Below are 22958 nucleotides of genomic sequence, written 5' to 3'. Positions count from 1 at the left end.
TACTAGAATAAGGTCGCAGCAATGGATAACAAGAATAGTAAAAAAAAATTTAAAAATTATAATCTGGTTTCTAATGTAATAAAATTTCATATGGTGATTTATTTGCCAAAATAGAAGTAGGTAATCTATTAATTAAATATATTGAGGTAATAACAGCTTCATCCCAATAAATTAAAGGCATAGACACAGTGGATAGCATAGACAAACTCATTTCAATGAGATGTCTATGCTTCCTCTCTGCACAACAATTTTGCTCAAGAACATAAGGATATGAAAAATGATATCAAATGCCTTCTTATGCAATGAAATTAGCAAAAATAAGATATTTGTATTCACCTCAATTATTATATTGGAGTTTTTTAATTTTACAATTAGTAAGATTTTTCATGAGATTTTTATATTGTTTAAAAACATATAACACCTGGGATTTATTAACAAGCAAAAAAATACAAGTATACCTACTAAATGCATCTATAAAAGTCACATAGTATCAATAACTAAGATGAGAGACAACAGGAGAAGGGCCCCAAACATCGCTATAAACAAGTTATAAAGGTGCATCGTAAGATGTATTAGAATCAGAAAAAGGCAGTTTATGCATTTTAGTTTTAGCACAATTTTTACAGATCTTAGAAACTAAATCAAAACTAAAATTATTATAAGCTATATTACATTGATTGAGAACTAATTGAACTGTTTTGGTGACAGAATGACCTAAGCATTTGTGCCATAGACCAAAATTAGAATAGAAAATAGAAAAACATAAGGAGTATTAATGACTTATGAAGATTGAAGCATAGAAACATTCACAAACTGATAAAGACCTCCTCTTTTAAAACCTTGTAGAAGAACTCTCTTGATGAACTAACAACGAACAACACAATAAGTTGCATGAAATTCAAAATAAACAAAATTAACTTGAGTAAATTTGGATACACTTATTAAGTTTTTAGTGATGTGTGGTATGTGTATGAGCTGTTGTAATGGAAACCATTGTTTAGAATCCAAAGAATGCAAAAATAAACTACCAATATGAGATATAGAGCTACTTGAACCATTGCCAACTTAAACCTGATCAGGGCCATTATACTCTGAGCAAGAAAGAAAATTAGATTGATTTGGAGTCACATGATGCGAAGCTCCTATATCTGGATACCATGCTGGATCAGATATGGTGGATGGTGCAACAAGAAAGGCTTGTGGATTATGAAAAGATGGAACTAGTGTTAGAGGAGTGGAAGCTGTGAAAGTGTTTTGTGATGAAGAGGGGGATGTAGAGTGAAAACCATACGTGTGTGGCCTGAATGACTGAGACTGAGAAGGGAGTGGAAGTTCTTGGTTAAATCGATGGAAGCAGTGCCAAGCAATGTGACCAACACAGCCAATATTTGACACTGAGGTCTGGGAGAAGTATAGAAGGACCTTCCCCCTCTGGTTTGTATGTCTTCCTCTTCCTCGTCTAGTCGTCTTCCTCTAGTTCCATAATTGAAATTTGGAATGGATGGAAAGGAAATTTGTGTGAGGTTCGCTTGCATCACCAAATTTTCTGGCTTTCAATACTTATCAAGCATTTCATTATGAGTTAGCAGCATAGTTTCAAGCTCACAAAAACTAAACATTTCTAGTTTTAAATTGACAGTAGTCATAAGCATTTGATAATTCTCATTAAGTCCTTTAAGAATAGATTTAACCTGTTTTTTTTATTTGAGAGGCTTTTTCAAAGCTGCAAAAGAATCTGCAATCGTTTTGATTTTAGAAATATACTCTGATGCGGTAAGATTGTGTATCTTGATATTCTAGAGTTGTGCCTTCAATTGCTTGACCGTTGACTCCTCAAAATAAGACTCAATATTATGCCAAATTTAATAGCTATAGGCACATCTAATCATTTTGGTTTGAAAACTGAGTTCATAAAAGTCAATAACAAAAAAATTAGGTTTTGGTCATCTTGGATCCATTGTGTGTATTGGGAAGATTTGATCCTAACAATTTAATTTTTCGACTTATCAAAACATACAGAAATCCTTTCTTAATGTAGATGATCTTCAATATTATTATTTATACTCACGTAATTAATTATGGTGGGAAAAAATATAGTAAGAAATTTAGAAAACCAACTTAAAATATTCTATTTCTGTGGCTAATATTTATTTTATACACAACTTTTATAAATTTGCTCTAATAAATAATGAGAATGTCAAATTAAATTATGGCCTAATTCTTTTTTTTTTTTTTTTGGTGAAGGCTAATAACAATAGCAAGTAGCAGTCACAGGACAAGAGGATGGAATGACAGAAGATGAAGAAGATGAACAACACGACAACAGCGTAGCAGCTTGCTTAATAATGATGGAAGTTGGAAGACCTCCAATTTCTCTGTGTTCTGACCCAACACTTAGGCTTTTGTATTTTTATTCCATTATGAATAAAAATCTCTTTCTTTAGGGGGAGAAAAAAAGAAAAAAGGCTAGGATCATTTCTTTTCAATTCGCACAAGAAGCATATGTGATATAAGCTCAATTAATATCAAATAAATTCTATTCATTCCTCTGCAAACGAGGGAACTCTTAAGAGTTTTCTCAATCTATGCTTAGGTTCAACAGGCTTGTCAAAGTGTCTTAATGAGATCTATCGGTAACGTGGTTGAATTCATATATGACTCCGTCAACCAATAATGGACAGTCATATATAGTACGGAGGGCGAAAATAAATAAAAAGAAGAAAAAGAATTGAAAAGAAAAAATTGGCTAAGTAGCATTAACAAATAAATTAAAAAAAAAAAGTATTTTCTTTTTATATTGATGAAGTGGGATACAAATTACAAAGACTCAAATTTTACTATGCGGTGCCACACAGGAAGGAAAGTAAAAAAAAAAATTAAGGGGGCACGCTTATTAGAAATGAAGCACACAAATTTGGTTTTTGTAATCAATAGAGAGCAGGGTTGGCCAAAACGTAACCCTCAATGGCCTTGAAGAGAGCTTCACCCTTGGCCTTCCCCTTCTTCATGGCTTCCTCATCTGGCTTTGCATCTCCTTTGGAGTGGAACTTCACACTCAGCTTCCCAATGGATCCTCCGTTGGGTCCTTCAACCAGCTTTGTCTCAAATGTTATCTTCTCCGCCGTGGGAGGCAGAGCCACTCCTCCAACAACGCTGTAGTTGTATGCATAGTTAGCCTCATCTATTGCCTCCACCTTGTGCAAGATAAACTTGGTTTCTCCATCTGCATATATATATATATATATATATATATATATATATATATATATATATATATATAGTATTATGTTTACTGACCCTCGACAATGGTGAGTTTCTTGATGGTTCCGGGACCACCGTTTCCCTCGACGATTTCAACACTCTTGACGTCATCAATAATCTTAGGGGTGAGGGAGTCGGCATCTTTCATAGCATTGTAAAGCTTAGCAGGGGGCACGGTGGAGGTGATTTCATCCTCGAATGTGAAGACGGCCATGCTTGTTGAATATATGTCGATGATAAAGAAGAAAATGTAAAGTAATTAAGAATGAGTGTGTGGTTGATGAAGAAGAGAGGAGTAGTGGGTTGTATTTATAGGCACTGCCCTGTGGGATGTGGTGGTGTCATCTCTTCTCTGCTCTTGTGTGCCCAACAAACCACAATGTCAACATACCACACAACAGCCTTTGTTGTTTCCTCCATTTCTTTATTTTTCTAAGGAAAAAAAATTAAATGGTTATCAAAATTTATTATTCTTTTAGTATTTTTAATAATTGTTTTAATATCTTTAATTTAGCAATTTAATCATATCATTTTAGTCTATATTTTTAAATATTATTGACTAATTATTGATAAAAAATAATAAATTCTACTAAATATCTAACATTTTTTTTATATTGCGTATTAGTCCTCATTAATCATACGTTAACGTTATATACAACGACATATAGCTGACATAAAGAAAATAAAGTAGAAAATTATTTAATCAAGTATATTTTCTTTTTTTATAAATGAAAAATAAAAAATGAAAATAAGATTATTAACTAAAAAACTGTTAATCACTTAAACATATATACATTTTGAATTGAAAAACTTATTTCTCTTTAAGAAGAAACATATATTTTATTGGTTATTTGTTAAAACCGTTAGTAAAAGATCTCGTATGTGCGTGATTTTGATTTTTAAAAGATTAAATATTTTAATAAAAATACTATTTGTATACAAAATCAGCTATTTAATAAAAATAACCACTAAAATCAGTTACCAATGTATTTATATATAAATACATATGTGATTTAATTTATTTTTAATATATATTTATATTTCAACATATATTTTGTACTTTAATATATACGTAGCATAACTTATATTTTAAATTGGTCCCAAAAATCATGCTTTTAAGAATGAAACCAAAAGGAGTCTTTTGACCAATTCAGCTCTATAAAAAATATATTTGCATTAAATTATTGCTGAAAAATTAGATAAATTGATGAGAATAAACTATAATTCAAATGACATAATTTTTTTATACTCACTTAAAATTTACGAGTTCGACTCTTTCTATCTTTAAAAAAAAATAGATAAATCGATTGCTAACCGGAAAACTGATTAAATCAGTAAGGATTCACACGGTTTAGCATGTTGATTTTTCAGAAAAAATTTAATGAACCAAATAAGTTAAATTCTATAATTCTATTATCTAACTAACACAGCAATTTAATTTGTTATAAATATTATGTAGGACACAAATTTGAGACATATAATCTTTTCAAAATCAAATTAACGGATAATCTTTTGGTAAAGATTTTGACCATTAATTCATATTTTATTTCATTAGTATTACATCCTCATTTTTTATTGTTTAGATCAAATTAAACCTCACTACTTTCTACTTAAAGAAATGAATATATATGTAAAATATTATTCATATACTAAAATTAATTATTATATATTTATATATAAATATATATATAATTTAACTTATTTTTAATATATATTTTATATAAATAATTAATTTTAGTGTACACTTAAACATATTAGTATATATATAAAGACAAGCTTAAATATATGATACACTTTATTTTTATAAAATAAATAGGTCATCCTTTCAATTCATTTTAATATAAACACAACAATTGACAAAATAACAAAACATAATAGGTTTGGATCTTAATTTATAGTAATCTCAATGGTTTCAAAACCAATTGTTCTGTGAGCATGTAGCCCAGGTATAGTAACTTCTTCGGTTGTCGATCGAGTTCAGGCGGAAGAGCTATACGTTAGTTGAGCTGGAATACCGCGGTGGGAGCACTTACAAAAAGCACTCCGACGCTTAAGTAAGAATATGAGTTATGAAAAAATGAGGATAATAAATCAGAGTGAGTTATGTAACCTGACTTGCTCCGAAGTTGCTCATTTGTTTATATAGGCATCTTAGATTGTTCGGTTGGAGCATATTTCGGTATTCTCAATTCTTGCCGAGGTTATCTATGATGATAACATTGGAGTCAGTTGTGTTTCCGAGCTTTCACAACTTATTCGGATTTTGTGGGTTGTTGATGAGCGGATAATTTGTACGCTTTTCGGCATTGTTTTTAGTATGTTTTTAGTAGTTTGAGTTGAGTTTTTAATATATTTTTATTAGTTTTTAGTTAAAATTCACTTTTCTGGACTTTACTATGGGTTTGTGTGTTTTTCTGTGATTTCAGGTATTTTCTGGCTGAAATTGAGGGATCTGAGCAAAAATCTGATTCAGAGGCTGAAAAGGGCTGCAGATGCTGTTGGATTCTGACCTCCCTGCACTCGAAGTGGATTTTCTGGAGCTACAGAAGCCCAATTGGCGCGCTCTCAACGGCATTGGAAAGTAGACATCCTGGGCTTTCCATCAATGTATAATAGTCCATACTTTGCCCGAGATTTGATGGCCCAAACCGGCGTTGCAAATCAGCCTCAGATTTCCCAGCGTTAAACGCCGGAACTGGCACCTAAATGGGAGTTAAACGCCCAAACTGGCATAAAAGCTGGCGTTTAACTCCAAGAAGAGTCTCTACACGAAAATACTTCATTGCTCAGCCCAAGCACACACCAAGTGGGCCCGGAAGTGGATTTTTATGTCATTTACTCATCTCTGTACATCATAGGCTACTTGTTTTCTATATATAGGACCTTTTACTATTGTATTTTCATCTTCTGATCTTTGGAATCCTTTGTTCTTTAGATCTTTTGATCACTTTGGGAGGCTGGCCATTCGGCCATGCCTAGACCTTGTTCTTATGTATTTTCAACGGTGGAGTTTCTACACACCATAGATTAAGGTGTGGAGCTCTGCTGTACCTCGAGTATTAATGCAATTACTATTGTTCTTCTATTCAATTCCGCTTGTTCTTTGTCCAAGATATCACTTGTTCTTCAACTTGATGAATGTGATGATCCGTGACACTCATCATCATTCTCACCTATGAACGTGTGACTGACAACCACCTCCGTTCTACCTTAGATTGGGTGAATATCTCTTGGATTCCTGATACACGATGCATGGTTGATCGCCTGACAACCGAGTGCTCGCCTGACAAACGAGCCAGCCATTCCGTGAGATCAGAGTCTTCGTGGTATAGGCAAGAACTGATGGCGGCATTCAAGAGAATCCGGAAGGTCTAACCTTGTCTGTGGTATTCTGAGTAGGATTCAATGATTGAATGACTGTGACGTGCTTCAAACTCCTGAAGGCGGGGCGTTAGTGACAGACGCAAAAGAATCACTGGATTCTATTCCGGCTTGATTGAGAACCGACAGATGGATAGCCGTGCCGTGACAGGGTGCGTTGAACATTTCCAATGAGAGGATGGGAGGTAGCCACTGACAACGGTGAAACCCTTGCATAAGCTTGCCATGGAAAGGAGTAAGAAGGATTGGATGAAGACAGTAGGAAAGCAGAGAGACGGAAGGGACAGCATCTTCATACGCTTATCTGAAGCTCTCACCAATGATATACATAAGTATCTCTATCTTTATCTTTATGTTTTATTCATCATCTATACCCATTTGAGTCTGCCTGACTAAGATTTACAAGGTGACCATAGCTTGCTTCATACCAACAATCTCCGTGGGATCGACCCTTACTCGCGTAAGGTTTATTACTTGGACGACCCAGTGCACTTGCTGGTTAGTTGTGCGAAGTTGTAGTGATCACAATTTCGCGCACCAAGTTTTTGGCGCCGTTGCCGGGGATTGTTTCGTGTATGGACAACTGACGGTTCATCTTGTTGCTTAGATTAGGTATTTTTCTTCAGAGTTCTTAAGAATAAATTCTAGTGCTTCATGATGATCTGTTGAAGTCTGGCTGGCTGAGAAGCCATGTCTAATCTTATTGGACCAAGGTTTCAACCTATCATCACAAGAGCTTGTTGATTTCTATCAATCTTGCTATTGGAGCAATGATCTGCTAAGGCTTGGCTGGCCATTGGCCATGTCTAGTGTTTTGGACCGAAGCTTTCTTTGGAAGCTTGGCTGGCTGTGAAGCCATGTCTAATTTCTGGACCGGAGTCTTAGACTAGCATTGCAATGATTCCAGGAATCCAAATTGAGAATTCTGAAACCTTTATTTTCTATTTCCATATAATTTTCGAAAAATCCAAAAAAATTTCAAAATCATAAAAACCAAAAATATTTTATGTTTCTTGTTTGAGTCTAGTGTCTAAATTTAAGTTTGGTGTCTTGCATGCATTGTTTATTTGATCTTGGTTCTATTTTCAAGTCAATAGTACAGGGAACTGAAGATTCAGAACATGCAGCAGAGGAATTACACAGAAAAAGCTGGGCGTTCAAAACGCCCAGTGAAGAAGGACAGACTGGCGTTTAAACGCCAGCCAGGGTGCCTGGTTGGGCGTTTAACGCCCAAAAAGGTAGTGCATTGGGCGTTAAACGCCAGAATGTGCACCATTCTGGGCGTTTAACGCCAGGATGGCACAAGGGGGAGGATTTTGTTTTCAAAATCAATTTTTTTTTAAGTTTTCAAAGTTTTTCAAAATCAAATTTTTTTCAAATCATATCTTTTCAATCAAATGTTTTCAAAATCAATTTCTTTCCTTTTTCAAAGATACTTACTAACAATTAATGATTTGATTGAACATTTTAAATATGTTGCCTTTTCTGTTGAGAAAGGTTTAATGTTTGAATCATATCTTTTCTTGTTAGCCAAGTCATTAATTTTAAAATCAAATCTTTTTAAATTGTTTTTCAAATCATATCTTTTCAATCATATCTTTTTAAAACCATGACTTCTCAATCATATCTTTTTAATCACATCTTTTTCAAAACAGTTTTTAATAATATCTTTTTGATTTCTAATTTCAAAATCTTTTTCAAAATTTACTTGATTTCTTTCCCACTCTTGATTTTCGAAAATCAATTAAAGTTTTTCAAAATGTTTTTAAAATCTTTTTAATTTAGTTTTCGAAATTTCTTCCCCTCTTCTTACATCCTTCTATTTATGGAGTACCACTCCTCCTCAATGCACAATTCGAACTCTATCTGACTAAGTTCGAATTCTTCTACCTCTTCCTTCTAATTTTCCTTTCCTCTGACACCTCAAGGAATCTCTATACTGTGACATAGAGGATTCCATATTTTCTTGTTCTCTTCTCTTTCATATGAGCAGGAACAAAGATAAATGCATTCTTGTTGAAGCTGACCCTGAACCCAAAAGGACCTTGAAGCGAAAGCTAAGAGAAGCTAAGGCACAACTCTCTGTAGAGAACCTAACAGAAATCTTCAAAGAAGAAGAAACCATGGCAGCCGAAAACAACAACAATGCCAACAATGCCAACAATGCAAGGAAGGTGCTGGATGACTTTACTGCACCTACTCCCGACTTCTATGGGAAAAGCATCTCTATCCCTGCCATTGGAGCAAACAACTTTGCGCTTAAGCCTCAATTAGTTTCTCTAATGCAACAGAATTGCAAGTTCCATGGACTTCCATTGGAAGATCCTCATCAGTTCTTAGCTGAATTCTTGCAAATCTGTGACACTGTCAAGACCAATGGGGTTGACCCTGAGGTCTACAGACTTATGCTATTCCCTTTTGCTGTAAGAGACAGAGCTAGGACATGGTTGGATTCACAACCTAAAGAAAGCCTGAACTCTTGGGAAAAGCTAGTCAATGCCTTCTTGGCAAAGTTCTTTCCACCTCAAAAATTGAGTAAGCTTAGAGTGGAAGTCCAAACCTTCAGACAGAAGGAAGGTGAATCCCTCTATGAAGCTTGGGAAAGATACAAAAAATTAATCAGAAAATGTCCTTCTGACATGCTTTCTGAATGGAGCATCATATGTATTTTCTATGATGGTCTCTCTGAACTGTCCAAGATGTCTTTGGATAGCTCTGCTGGAGGATCTCTTCATCTGAAGAAGACGCCTACAGAAGCTCAAGAGCTCGTTGAAATGGTTGCAAATAACCAATTCATATATACTTCTGAAAGGAATCCTGTGAACAATGGGACAAGTCAGAAGAAATGAGTTCTTGAGATTGATGCTCTGAATGCCATACTGGCTCAGAATAAGATATTGACTCAGCAAGTCAATTTGATTTCTCAAAGTCTGTCTGGAATGCAAGCTGCACCAGGCAGTACTAAGGATGCTTCATATGAAGAAGAAGCTGATGATCCTGAGAACCCTTCAATGGAAGAGGTGAATTACATGGGAGAACCCTATGGAAACACCTATAATTCTTCATGGAAAAATCATCCAAATTTCTCATGGAAGGATCAACAGAGACCTCAACAAGGTTTCAACAACAATAATGGTGGAAGAAACAGGTTTAGCAATGGCAAGCCTTTTCCATCATCTTCTCAGCAACAGACAGAGAATTCTAAGCAGAACCACTCTGACTTAGCAACCATGGTCTCTGATCTAATCAAAACCACTCAAAGTTTCATGACTGAAACAAGGTCCTCCATTAGAAATTTGGAGGCACAAGTGGGACAGCTGAGCAGGAAAATTACTGAACTCCCTCCTAGTACTCTTCCAAGCAATACAGAAGAAAATCCAAAAGGAGAATGCAAGGCCATCAACATGGCCGAATTTGGAGAGGAAGGAGAGGCAGTGAACGCCACTGAGGAAGACCTCAATGGACGTCCACTGGCCTCCAATGAGTTCCCTAATGAAGAACCATGGGAATCTGAGGCTCACATTGAGACCATAGAGATCCCATTGGACTTACTTCTGCCATTCATGAGCTCTGATGAGTATTCTTCCTCTGAAGAGGATGAGTATGTCAGTGAAGAGCAAGTTGCTAAATACCTTGGAGCAATCATGAAGCTAAATGACAAGTTATTTGGTAATGAGACTTGGGAGAATGAACCTCCTTTGCTCACCAAAGAACTGGATGACTTGTCTAGGCAGAAATTACCTCAAAAGAGACAAGATCCTGGGAAGTTTTCAATACCTTGTACCATAGGCACCATGACCTTCAAGAAGGCTCTGTGTGACCTAGGGTCAAGTGTAAACCTCATGCCTCTCTCTGTAATGGAGAAGCTAGGGATCTCTGAGGTACAAGCTGCAAGAATCTCACTAGAGATGGCAGACAATTCAAAGAAACAAGCCTATGGACTTGTAGAGAATGTTCTGGTAAAAGTTGAAGACCATTACATCCCTACTGATTTCATAGTCCTAGAGACTGGGAAGTGCATGGATGAATCCATCATCCTTGGCAGACCCTTCCTAGCCACAGCAAAGGCTATGATTGATGTTGATAGAGGTGAACTGATCATTCAAGTGAATGAGGAATCCTTTGTGTTTAAGGCTCAAGGATATCCCTCTGTCACCATGGAGAGGAAGCATGAAGAGCTTCTCTCAAAACAGAGTCAAACAGAGCCCCCACAGTCAAACTCTAAGTTTGGTGTTGGGAGGCCACAACCAAACTCTAAGTTTGGTGTTGAACCCCCACATTCAAACTCTAAGTTTGGTGTTGGGAGGTTCCAACATTGCTCTGAGCATTTGTGAGGCTCCATGAGAGCCCTCTGTCAAGCTACTGACATTAAAGAAGCGCTTGTTGGGAGGCAACCCAATGTTATATTTTATCTATTTTTCTTTGTTATTTTATGTTTTCTGTAAGTTGATGATCATAAGAAGTCACAAAATCAATTGAAAAAGCAAAAACAGAATGAAAAACAGGAAGAAAAACAGCACACCCTGGAGGAAGAACCTACTGGCGTTTAAACGCCAGTAAGGCTAGCAGGTGGGCGTTTAACGCCCAGTCTGGCACCATTCTGGGCGTTTAACGCCAGAAAGGGGCACCAGACTGGCGTTAAACGCCAGGAAAGGGCAAGAACCTGGTGTTAAACGCCAGAAATGGGCACCAGCCCGGCGTTTAACGCCAGAATTGGCTCAAAACGCGTTTTTGCATGCCATTTGGTGCAGGGATGACTTTTCCTTGACACCACAGGATCTGTGGACCCCACAGGATCCCCACCAACCCACCCACTCTCTCTTCTTCTTCACCCATTCACCAATCACCTCAATACCCCTTCCCCAAAAACCTTTCACCTATCAAATCCCATCTTTCTCTTCACCCCTTCATTTTCACACACCCTAAACACTACTTCTTCCCCCTTTTTGGCCGAACCACAAAGCCATCTCCCTCTCCCCCATTTCTTCTTCTTCTACTCTCTTCTTTCTTCCTTTGCTCGAGGACGAGCAAACCTTTTAAGTTTGGTGTGGTAAAAGCATTGCTTTTTGTTTTTCCATAACCATTTATGGCATCCAAGGCCGGAGAAACCTCTAGAAAGAGGAAAGGGAAGGCAAAAGCTTCCACCTCCGAGTCATGGGAGATGGAGAGATTTATCTCAAGGGTGCATCAAGACCACTTCTATGAAGTTGTGGCCATGAAGAAGGTGATCCATGAGGTCCCTTTCAAACTCAAAAAGGGTCAACTTTGATCAAAGGTTGGACCAAGTCCTCACAGACATTTGTGAAGAGGGCGCTCAATGGAAGAGAGATTCAAGAGGAAAGCCAGTTCAACTGAGAAGGCATGACCTCAAGCCCATCACTAAGAAAAGGATGGAGCAAACAAGAGACCCCTCTCATCATGAGATCCCTGAGATGCCTCAAGGGATGCACTTTCCTCCACAAGACTATTGGGAGCAAATTAACACCTCCCTAGGAGAATTGAGTTCCAACATGGGACAACTAAGGGTGGAGCACCAAGAACATTCCATCCTCCTCCATGAAATTAAAGAAGATCAAAGAATCATGAGAGAGGAGCAACAAAGACAAAGAAGAGACATTGAGGAGCTCAAGCACTCCATAAGGCCTTCAAGAGGAAGAACAAGCCGCCATCACTAAGGTGGACCCGTTCTTTAATCTCCTTGTTCTTTATTTTCTTGTTTTTCGAAAATTTATGCTTTATGTTTGTCCATGTTTGTGTCTTATGATCATTAGTGTCTTAGTGTCTATGCCTTAAAGTTATGAATGTCCTATGAATCCATCACCTTTCTTAAATAAACAATGTTCTTAATTGAAAAAGAGAAGAATTGCATGAATTTTGAATTTTATAACAGATTGATTATTTTGATGTGGTGGCAACACTTTTATTTTCTGAATGTATGCTTAAACAGTGCATATGTCTTTTGAATTTGTGGTTCATGAATGTTGGCTCTTGAAAGAATGATGAAAAAGGAGACATGTTACTGAGGATCTGAAAAATCATAAAAATGATTCTTGAAGCAAGAAAAAGCAGTGAATACAAAAAAAAAGGAAAACGAAAAAAAAAGGGGAGAAAAAGAAAAAGAAAGAAAAAGAAAGAAATAAAGTTGTGATCCAAGGCAAAAAGAGTGTGCTTAAGAACCCTGGACACCTCTAATTGGGGACTTTAGCAAAGCTTAGTCACAATCTGAAAAGGTTCACCCAATTATGTGTCTGTGGCATGTATGTATCCGGTGGTAATACTGGAAGACAGAGTGCTTTGGGCCACGGCCAAGACTCAATAAGTAGCTGTGTTCAAGAATCATCATACTTAACTAGGAGAATCAATAACACTATCTGGATTCTGAGTTCCTAAAGAAGCCAATCATTCTGAATTTCAAAGGATAGAGTGAGATGCCAAAACTATTCAGAGGCAAAAAGCTAAAAGCCCCGCTCATCTAATTAATACTGATCTTCATAGATGTTTTTGGAGTTCATTGCATATTCTCTTCTTTTTATCTTATTTGATTTTTAGTTGCTTGGGGACAAGCAACAATTTAAGTTTGGTGTTGTGATGAGCGGATAATTTGTACGCTTTTCGGCATTGTTTTTAGTATGTTTTTAGTAGTTTGAGTTGAGTTTTTAATATATTTTTATTAGTTTTTAGTTAAAATTCACTTTTCTGGACTTTACTATGGGTTTGTGTGTTTTTCTGTGATTTCAGGTATTTTCTGGCTGAAATTGAGGGATCTGAGCAAAAATCTGATTCAGAGGCTGAAAAGGGCTGCAGATGCTGTTGGATTCTGACCTCCCTGCACTCGAAGTGGATTTTCTGGAGCTACAGAGGCCCAATTGGCGCGCTCTCAACGGCATTGGAAAGTAGACATCCTGGGCTTTCCAGCAATGTATAATAGTCCATACTTTGCCCGAGATTTGATGGCCCAAACCGGCGTTGCAAATCAGCCTCAGATTTCCCAGCGTTAAACGCCGGAACTGGCACCTAAATGGGAGTTAAACGCCCAAACTGGCATAAAAGCTGGCGTTTAACTCCAAGAAGAGTCTCTACACGAAAATGCTTCATTGCTCAGCCCAAGCACACACCAAGTGGGCCCGGAAGTGGATTTTTATGTCATTTACTCATCTTTGTACACCCTAGGCTACTAGTTTTCTATATATAGGACCTTTTACTATTGTATTTTCATCTTCTGATCTTTGGAATCCTTTGTTCTTTAGATCTTTTGATCACTTTGGGAGGCTGGCCATTCGGCCATGCCTAGACCTTGTTCTTATGTATTTTCAACGGTGGAGTTTCTACACACCATAGATTAAGGTGTGGAGCTCTGCTGTACCTCGAGTATTAATGCAATTACTATTGTTCTTCTATTCAATTCCGCTTGTTCTTTGTCCAAGATATCACTTGTTCTTCAACTTGATGAATGTGATGATCCGTGACACTCATCATCATTCTCACCTATGAACGTGTGACTGACAACCACCTCCGTTCTACCTTAGATTGGGTGAATATCTCTTGGATTCCTGATACACGATGCATGGTTGATCGCCTGACAACCGAGTGCTCGCCTGACAAACGAGCCAGCCATTTCGTGAGATCAGAGTCTTCGTGGTATAGGCAAGAACTGATGGCGGCATTCAAGAGAATTCGGAAGGTCTAACCTTGTCTGTGGTATTCTGAGTAGGATTCAATGATTGAATGACTGTGACGTGCTTCAAACTCCTGAAGGCGGGGCGTTAGTGACAGACGCAAAAGAATCACTGGATTCTATTCCGGCCTGATTGAGAACCGACAGATGGATAGCCGTGCCGTGACAGGGTGCGTTGAACATTTCCAATGAGAGGATGGGAGGTAGCCACTGACAACGGTGAAACCCTTGCATAAGCTTGCCATGGAAAGGAGTAAGAAGGATTGGATGAAGACAGTAGGAAAGCAGAGAGACGGAAGGGACAGCATCTTCATACGCTTATCTGAAGCTCTCACCAATGATATACATAAGTATCTCTATCTTTATCTTTATGTTTTATTCATCATCTATACCCATTTGAGTCTGCCTGACTAAGATTTACAAGGTGACCATAGCTTGCTTCATACCAACAATCTCCGTGGGATCGACCCTTACTCGCGTAAGGTTTATTACTTGGACGACCCAGTGCACTTGCTGGTTAGTTGTGCGAAGTTGTAGTGATCACAATTTCGTCCACCAGTTGTTATCTATTTGACTTTGTTTAGAGCCGAAGTATACGGTATGCTACGTGGTAGCCGATGTATACGTCACGTATCATAGCCCCCAAGCTTGCCTTGTGCATGTAAGAAAACAAAGGCGAGCTTTTAATATGTCTGTATACCTCGGCTTATGAGTATGTTGTTGGAGATGTTTCTTCCCCCGAACTAGCCTTGGTTTTCAGGAGAGAGAAAATTATGCATTTAATGGGCGCTTCACTTCCCGCGCTGGATGAAATGATTAACGTGAAAACGTGGCTCAGCCAAGGTATAACTCTTTCTATTGCCAAGGTATAACTCCTTCTTCCGTGTGTATGGAGTTTTCTGTCCTCAGAGCACAGATGCCGAGCTATACTTCAGCCGTCGAGGAACACCGGAGGAGGTTGGGACTTATCCTGCTATGTTTACTTGGTTCTGTTTATATAAGATTTGTATATGACTTGATTGTGATATGTTCTCCTCATTTCGAGATATGAGGTTTGGATACGGTCCGAAAATCTCGCATGGAATCATTTGGTGATTTTTTTGAAAAGGTCTTTTTAGGGTTATCAACAAGTAACCGTTCTCTTTTTCAATTTGCTGCACGTGGCCGGATTGTAGCACATGCGGCCAACTTATACGGATGGATCACGAACTGCTCTGTTTTGAATTTGTAAGTGGCCGAGCTATAGTTTACGTAGCCGACTTATAATGATAGATCAGACCTAATCTCGGAATTATAGCTTGTATTCGCCGAGTTATAGTGACCATATCATAGCCCCCAAGCTTGACCTATTTATTTTTAAGAGAAGCAAGTTGAGCTTTTGAGGTATAACTCAACAGGATATAGAAGAGATGCGGTTCAGAGATATGAGGATTAGCCCCCAAGATCAACCTGATAATCTTGAAAATAAAATTGGACAAGTTTGTCATGAAAAAATAGGTTGCTTATTTCAATATATTTTTGAACAAGCTTATAGATGATTGTTTGTTGGACTAATGCCGACCTATAGGTGATTGTTTGTTGAAATGGCACCGACTTATAGGTGTCGGTTTGCTTTGATTGATTCAAACTTATAATTATCAATTTGTTTGGAGTGATTTCGACTTATAGGTGTCAATTTGTTTGGATTGATTCCAACTTATAGGTATTGGCTTGTTGTATTGATTCTGACTTATGGTTACCAATTTGTTAGATTGGTTCCGACTTATAACTGTCGGTTTGTTTTTGTATGCCGACTTTAATATTAGTTTGACATAATATGTGTAGAGTGTAAACAATAGGTGAACTAAAGGCATAAATAAAAATAAAGAATGATGAAGTTAAAAATAATATGCTCTTTATTGAGAATTACTCTCTTAATATAAAAGGTATAGGATGAAAGTGCCTCATTAAAAAGCTCTCCAAGCAAAATCCGGTGTAGGAAAAAGTCGTGTAAGTGGAAAAAAGAGTACATCTTCGAGCCATAGTTCTTTGCCTAGTAGTGCTTGAAGGGTATAAGTCCCCTGTCGATAGGGGTGGAAACAGGCCAGGCCAAGCCAAGCTTTGCTCTTAACAGGCCTGGCCTGTCATACAGTTGATTGGCCTAAACCTGGCCTGCAGCCTGTTATAGGCACTTTATAAAGTACTAGGTCTGGCCTGTTATTCAGCCTGGCCTGTCCTGAAGCCTGTTAAAAGGCCTGATAATTTTTTTTACAAAAATAAAAATATTATTTAAAAAATTATTTTTAATAAAAATAGTTATATGTAATATGTCATATATTTAATATTTATAAAAAATTTTAAACTTTTAACATATTTAAAATATACAAAAATATTTATAATAAAATATAATAAATTTAAAATATCTCATAATTTTATTAATAATAAATAATTATTTATATATTTAATTATATTTTAACAGGCCCAGGCAGGCCTGACAGGCCTATAAGGCTAATTAGTAAGCCTGGGCCTGACCTATTAATATATTAAAAATTTTTAAAAGAGTCTGGGCCTGTACTTATTTTATAACAGGTCAGGCCAAACACAGGCCAGGCTGCAGGCCCCTGGCAGGCCGCTTGACCTTTTTCCACCCCTACCTGCCGATCAATTTGTTGATCCACAAAGATTCTCCTGGTTATCTTCTTTTGATTGAGTTGGTTTATTGATTTGTCGAGCTTGTCTAAGCTCTTCTATTTCCATTTGGCCCGTGGCCCTTTCTCTGAACTCCTCAAGTTACTTTGGTTTGGTTATTGCAATTGTTTCTCAGAATTTTTCAGGTCGGAGGCCGGTCTTGAGTGCATGTAAGTGGACTGCGGGGTCTAAGTCTGAAATCTCCATAGTGACTTCGGCAAATCGGGTCATGTAGTCTTTTAGACTTTCGTGTTGTCCTTGTTTGACTGTGCCGAGGTAGTTTGATCCGTGAACATATATCCTTAATGCGGCGAAATAGTCGATAAAAGATCTCGCCAGTTCTTCAAAGAAAGAGATTGTACCTGCAGACAATTTTGAGAACTAGAGTAAAGCAGCACTATCAAGATAAGTGGGAAAAGCTCGGCAAAGTATGGGCTCATTATTAGCGCCGTTAAAAAATATCATAGACTGGAATTTCTTAATATGAGCATGGGGTCACCAATCCCCTTGTATGGCTCGAGGGATGTGGGTAACACAAAGTTCTTTGGTATTTGAAAATTGGTGATCTCTTCAGAGAAGGGATTGTCGAATGTCAGCTTCTCCTTTGGCGGGGTGATGCTTAGAGGGTCTGTGTTACCCAAGGCCGAGCTTTTGGAGTTTCCTTTCTTGTTCTTTCCGGCATTATTATGGGCGGACAGCTCGGCTATTCTTCGAACTTCTGCTTGGAGTTCAGCAATCTGTGCTAGAAGTTCGGCTTGTGTGGGTTGATGAACTTCATTATCGGCCATGTTGAAAGATCGGGAATCCTGCAAAAGAAAAGAACGCAGAACTGGGTAGAGAAAATAGTGGGGTTATGTTAATTCAGGGCCCCACAGTGGGCACCAAATGTTCTGTGCGCATGTAGCCGAGGTATAGTAACTTCTTCGGCTGTTGACCGAGTTCAGGCAGAAGAGCTATACATCGGCTGAGATGAAACACCGCGGCGGGAGCACCTGCAAAAAACACTCTGACACTCAAGTAAGAATATGAGTTATGAGAAAATGAGGATAATAAATCAGAGTGAGTTATGTAACCTGACTTGCTCTGAGGTTGCTCATTTGTTTATATAGGCATCTTAGGTTGTTCGGTTGGAGCATATATATTTCGGGATTCTCAACTTTTGCCGAGGTTACCTATGATGATAACATTAGAATCAGTTGTGTTTCTGAGCTTTCACAACTTATCTGAATTTTGTGGGTTGTTATCTATTTGACTTTGTTTAGAGCCGAAGTATACGATATGCTACGTGGTATCCAAGGTATACGTCACGTATCACCAATAATTAGTAGTGGTGGTTTCGTTAGCTTTTTGTATAATATATGTTCTAGTTTTAAAGTTAATTGCTTATATATATAAGGAAAGTGTCTAATTTTATTATCATCGTACAATAAAATTCTTAAAATTATAAATTTAATTTATAAATTATTAAATAAATTTTTTCGTTACAATGATAAACCATAATTAAATATTTTGTGTAAAATTCTCTTTTAGATCTTTTCTACGCACTTCTTTTTTGAGTTTGTCAAATATTACGATTTGGACGAATGGAAATTCAGAGAAATTATAAATAATATAAGATTATCCATAAGTCGTTCAACGAATGTGTACTGTTTACTATCCAGAGAAATTTAATAATACAGCGTATTGCGGGCACAAAAGTTTATAGACGCCCTTCTAGAGCCAGAATTTTAAATTAAACACGCCCATATCTCCAAAACATATTCTTTAAGTTTAAGAGATAGAGTACTATCCTCTAATTCAACCTGGTTATTTAATTCAACTAGAATTGCAAAATTCTAAATTATATTGGATCTTAACAAAAAGGTCAAAACCACAAAATTGAATTGGATCTTTAGATCATTAAATATTTAAAATTGTTTATTATCCAAATGAATAGTATTGAATAATTACTTTCGAAGAATATTATATATACTATTTTTATGTATATACTTCTTTCATATATTTTTTATTCGTAGTATTAGAAATTATTAATATGAAGTAGAGAAGATAAAAGATTTTTTTATTTTATAAGAAAGTAAAAATATTTACACAAAAGCGAATATTATTTCTCATGATTTTTATGCCTGGATATATTATATTTTTTTATCTATAATAAGTTTAAGGATAAAGTATATTTTAAAAAAAAATTAAAAAATTATTAAAAATATTTTTAACGTTTAATTTATTTTAATTTTTTTCTAGCATTTCAAATATATCTTTAATAATTAATGTCGTTAGTGAAAATGCTAATATGGCAATTATATATTAACTGGTATTTTTATCCGTAGTACTAATATTACAAAAATATAAATTTTTTACAATTATGGTCTATAGATTATGCATGACACAAAAAATTTATAAAATTAAACTATTTTTACAAAAAAAATTGTAGGTTGACAAAAATTTCTGGCTAAGAGACCAATGTATATGTAGATAAAAAATCAACAAATAAGATTTTTAGTTATTATTTTTATATGAAAAATTCTAATTTTTTATTAATAATTAATTTTAATATTCATTATATAAAATTTAAAATAATTTAACATATATACTTTTACATTTAATTAGGTGTTAAGTCTGTTACACAAATAGAAATAATTAATTTTTATACTTGCTATTTTAAAAATAATATTTTTCTCTATGTATATAAAATATAATTAGATATTAGCATAAAAAATTATACTGATAGTTATAAAATTAACTCAAAATTAATTTTTTTAAAACAATTGAATCTTGATTCTAACTTTTAATTACAATATTAGTATTCTCTCCAAATTATATGTAATAAATATTTAAAAGAAGAAAAATAAAAATATAGATTAAAAAGATAAACGGTAAAAATTTAAAACTAATAAAAAATTAAAAAATTATATAATAATAATAATAATAATAATAATAATAATAATAATAATAATTTTTATTTAAATTACATTATTTTGTTAATTTTTCTTTCTGTAGAACAGAAAGATAGAAAAAATAGAGAATGAGAGAAAAGAGAGAGAAAGATAAAAAATGAAAAATGAGAGTGACAGTGAGAGTTTGTTAATTTTAGAAGAAAAAATTTTATTTTAATTGTAAAAAAATATCGGAAGACATATTTTGATTTGTCAAATTATTAATATATATAAAATATAAATTATATATAGAGTAACAATGGTAGAGAGAAATAGAAAAATAGAGAAAGGTAGATGAGAGAATTTAGGAAGGAAATTTATTAATTTAAAAAAAAATATTTTCTCTCAATTTTAATAAGAGAGTGTCATGTGACACATTTGATTATTAAATTAGATAGTAATATATGATATATAATATATGTATATTTTAATTCAATTTTAATATTTTAATTTTAATTTTAATACAATTAAAGAATGTCATGTTGCATATTTTGTTTGTCAAATTAGTAATTAATTATTGATATTGATAATGACATATAAAATAGATAGAGTATTTGAAGAAATGAGAGAAATAGAGAAAGGAATATGGAGGAGATAACTCTTTAATTTTGGAGAGAAATATTTTATTTCAATTACAATGAGGAAGTGACATGTGCCATATTTTGGTTGTAAAATTAATAAGGAGAGGGAAAGAATTCTTTAATTTTAGAGAAAAAGATTTAATTTCAATTATAACGAGAGATGTGGCACATTTTGGTTATAAAACTAATAAAGAAAAAAAAATCTTTAATTTAAAAAAAATATATTTGAATCTAATTGTAATGAAAAAGTAACATCTAACCTATTTTGATTATAAAATTATATATATATATATATATATATATATATATATATATATATATAGAGAAATAGATGTATTACTAACGCGTGGCAACAATTTACATATCAATGAAATTTTGATTCAGGATAAAATTGAAATCAATCATTAAAAATAAAATTACGATAAAACATAAATGTTGAGAAGGAAAATAGTATTTACTATTTGTTCCGAAATGCTTTTTTTTTTTCTTTGGGCTAAGCCCAAAAAGAACCCTACCCAAACCCCAACCTACCCGCCCAAGATCCTAACTAATTTCTCTCCACTTCAACGCCAATACAGCTTGCAGGAAGAAGCTTTCTTTGTTGTTGTTATCTCTCCTTGTTGCAACGAACATATTCCAAGCTCCTTCTTCCATTAATTTTGATTTGGATCAAACAAGGGTGCAATTGGGTCCAGTCCGAATAGGTCTCTCTGACGGCGTCTCCTCCGCACGAAGGTCAGCCACAGAGGAAGGAGGAAAAGCAAACAAAGCCGCAGCCATGCTTCACCAGCGGTCTTCTTACTATCCATTCATCAATCTTTGTTCTCCTCCAAAACTCTGAATTCCATTTGGGCATTGCGTTGAGCCTGTGAAATCTTTCTTTTGACACTTGCAGCTTCCCTTTCATCTCTTTTGATGATTCTTGCTAACTCCTTTGGAGGCCTCACACACCATTGTCGCTCTAACGCTCTCGAAGAAGCCATTTCTGCCACTTTATGCGCCAGCTCATTACCCTCCCTTGGAGTCCAGGTTAGACCAACTTCTGGCTGATTGTTTATCAGTTCGAATATATCATTTAACACTGCATCAATCTCCCAAAGCTTGCTTCTTGATTTAATTGTTTGGACTAGTACTAAACTATCTGTCTCAATTAAACATCTCCCTAATTGCAGATTTTTAGAAATAATCATGGCGTCCCTCATGGCATGAGCTTCAGCAGCTAATGGAGATATTGTTTTGAAGTTCATTGCAGATCCAGATAGAACCTTACCTTCACAGTTTCTTATCAATGCTGCCGATGCATCAATGTTAATCTTCATCCAACCGTCTGGCGGTGGTCTCCAGGTAATTTGTTTCCTGTGTCTGTTATTTACAACTTCTTTTACTTTTTCTTTCTGCTCTGTTGATTGTCTGAATTCTGCTTCTTTGTTGGTCGCCATAATAATTGTTGTTTTTGGGCTGAGCTGTTTATGCTGAAATATAAAAGAGTTCCTAGCTTTCCAAATAGACCAACTTATGAAAGCCAAGCTGTTAATCCTACTCTGTGTTCCACACCTATCATCAGCCTTTAATCTATTGACTATTGCTAGTAACCACTTTGCGAAAGATGTGACATTATTAAGGGTGGATGAACATTGAATCTGGAATCCAAACCACACTGCTCTAGTCCATGGGCATAGTAATAGTGCATGTTCCACTGTCTCCTCTGCCTCTTGGCAAATGTTGCAGGTAGGCTTTTTTACAATTTTCCTTGTAAATAGATTATAATTCACAGCCAATATATTATGACAAGCCTTTCAAAGGAACATTTTCAATTTTTGGGGGATATGCATTCCCCAAATTGTCTTCCATAACTCCTTCAGGTCCGTACTTGATGATGCCTGATTTCGAGCTTGATTTATCTTCTCTGCCCTTGCTAGATGATACCCCGTTTTCACCGTATATTCTCCATTTTTCTTATATGGCCATATCAGACTATCTTTCTTATTTATTAGGCTTATTGGTGTCTTTATGATTCTTTCGCCAACCTGATTTGGAAAGATGTTCTGAATTTTCCTCACATTCCAACACTCTCCCTCTGTCAGGAGTTCCTTTACCTTTATGTTCCTTCCTCCAATTGGGAGTTCTAAACTCCCACTACATTCTATCCAATTCTCGGCCCATACGTTCACCTCTGATCCATCACCAATGCTCCAGCAACCTTTCCTTCTCAAAAAGTATCTTCCTTCCAAAATACTGTTCCAAATCCATGAAGCCTCCTTACTCCTCTTAGCTTCCCAAAAATTGCCATTCAGATAATAAAGAGCTTTGAGAATTTTTACCCAAATTGCATCTGGATTATTTATAATTCTCCAAGCTTGCTTAGCCAAATAAGCTAAATTATATATCTCCAAGTCCTTAAAGCCTAATCCTCCATCTAGTTTCCCTGCCGTTATTTTTTCCCAACTTTTCCAGTGTATA

At 35.7% G+C, this 22958-nt stretch overlaps 1 protein-coding gene and 1 non-coding gene across 2 annotated transcripts; both read right to left on the bottom strand.

The window, feature by feature from the left end:
* Nucleotides 1-2768: 2768 nt before the first annotated feature.
* LOC130935916 (pathogenesis-related protein 2-like) lies at nucleotides 2769-3555 on the bottom strand. The gene is made up of 2 exons (XM_057865846.1): nucleotides 3298-3555; nucleotides 2769-3223 (listed from the first exon to the last, which is right to left on the bottom strand). The coding sequence occupies exons 1-2, from the start codon at nucleotides 3473-3475 to the stop codon at nucleotides 2928-2930; spliced, it is 474 nt and encodes a 157-aa protein (XP_057721829.1). The 5' UTR covers nucleotides 3476-3555; the 3' UTR covers nucleotides 2769-2927.
* A 5624-nt stretch (nucleotides 3556-9179) lies between these two features.
* Nucleotides 9180-9287, bottom strand: LOC130954889 (small nucleolar RNA R71). The gene has a single exon (XR_009076471.1). It is a non-coding gene; the product is annotated as a small nucleolar RNA R71 (small nucleolar RNA).
* Nucleotides 9288-22958: the final 13671 nt, after the last annotated feature.

This window comes from Arachis stenosperma, chromosome 1, assembly GCF_014773155.1.
Source record: "Arachis stenosperma cultivar V10309 chromosome 1, arast.V10309.gnm1.PFL2, whole genome shotgun sequence".
NCBI lineage: Eukaryota > Viridiplantae > Streptophyta > Magnoliopsida > Fabales > Fabaceae > Arachis > Arachis stenosperma.
Note: the sequence above shows the minus strand (reverse complement) of the source record. Positions and strands in the feature narration are given on the sequence as shown.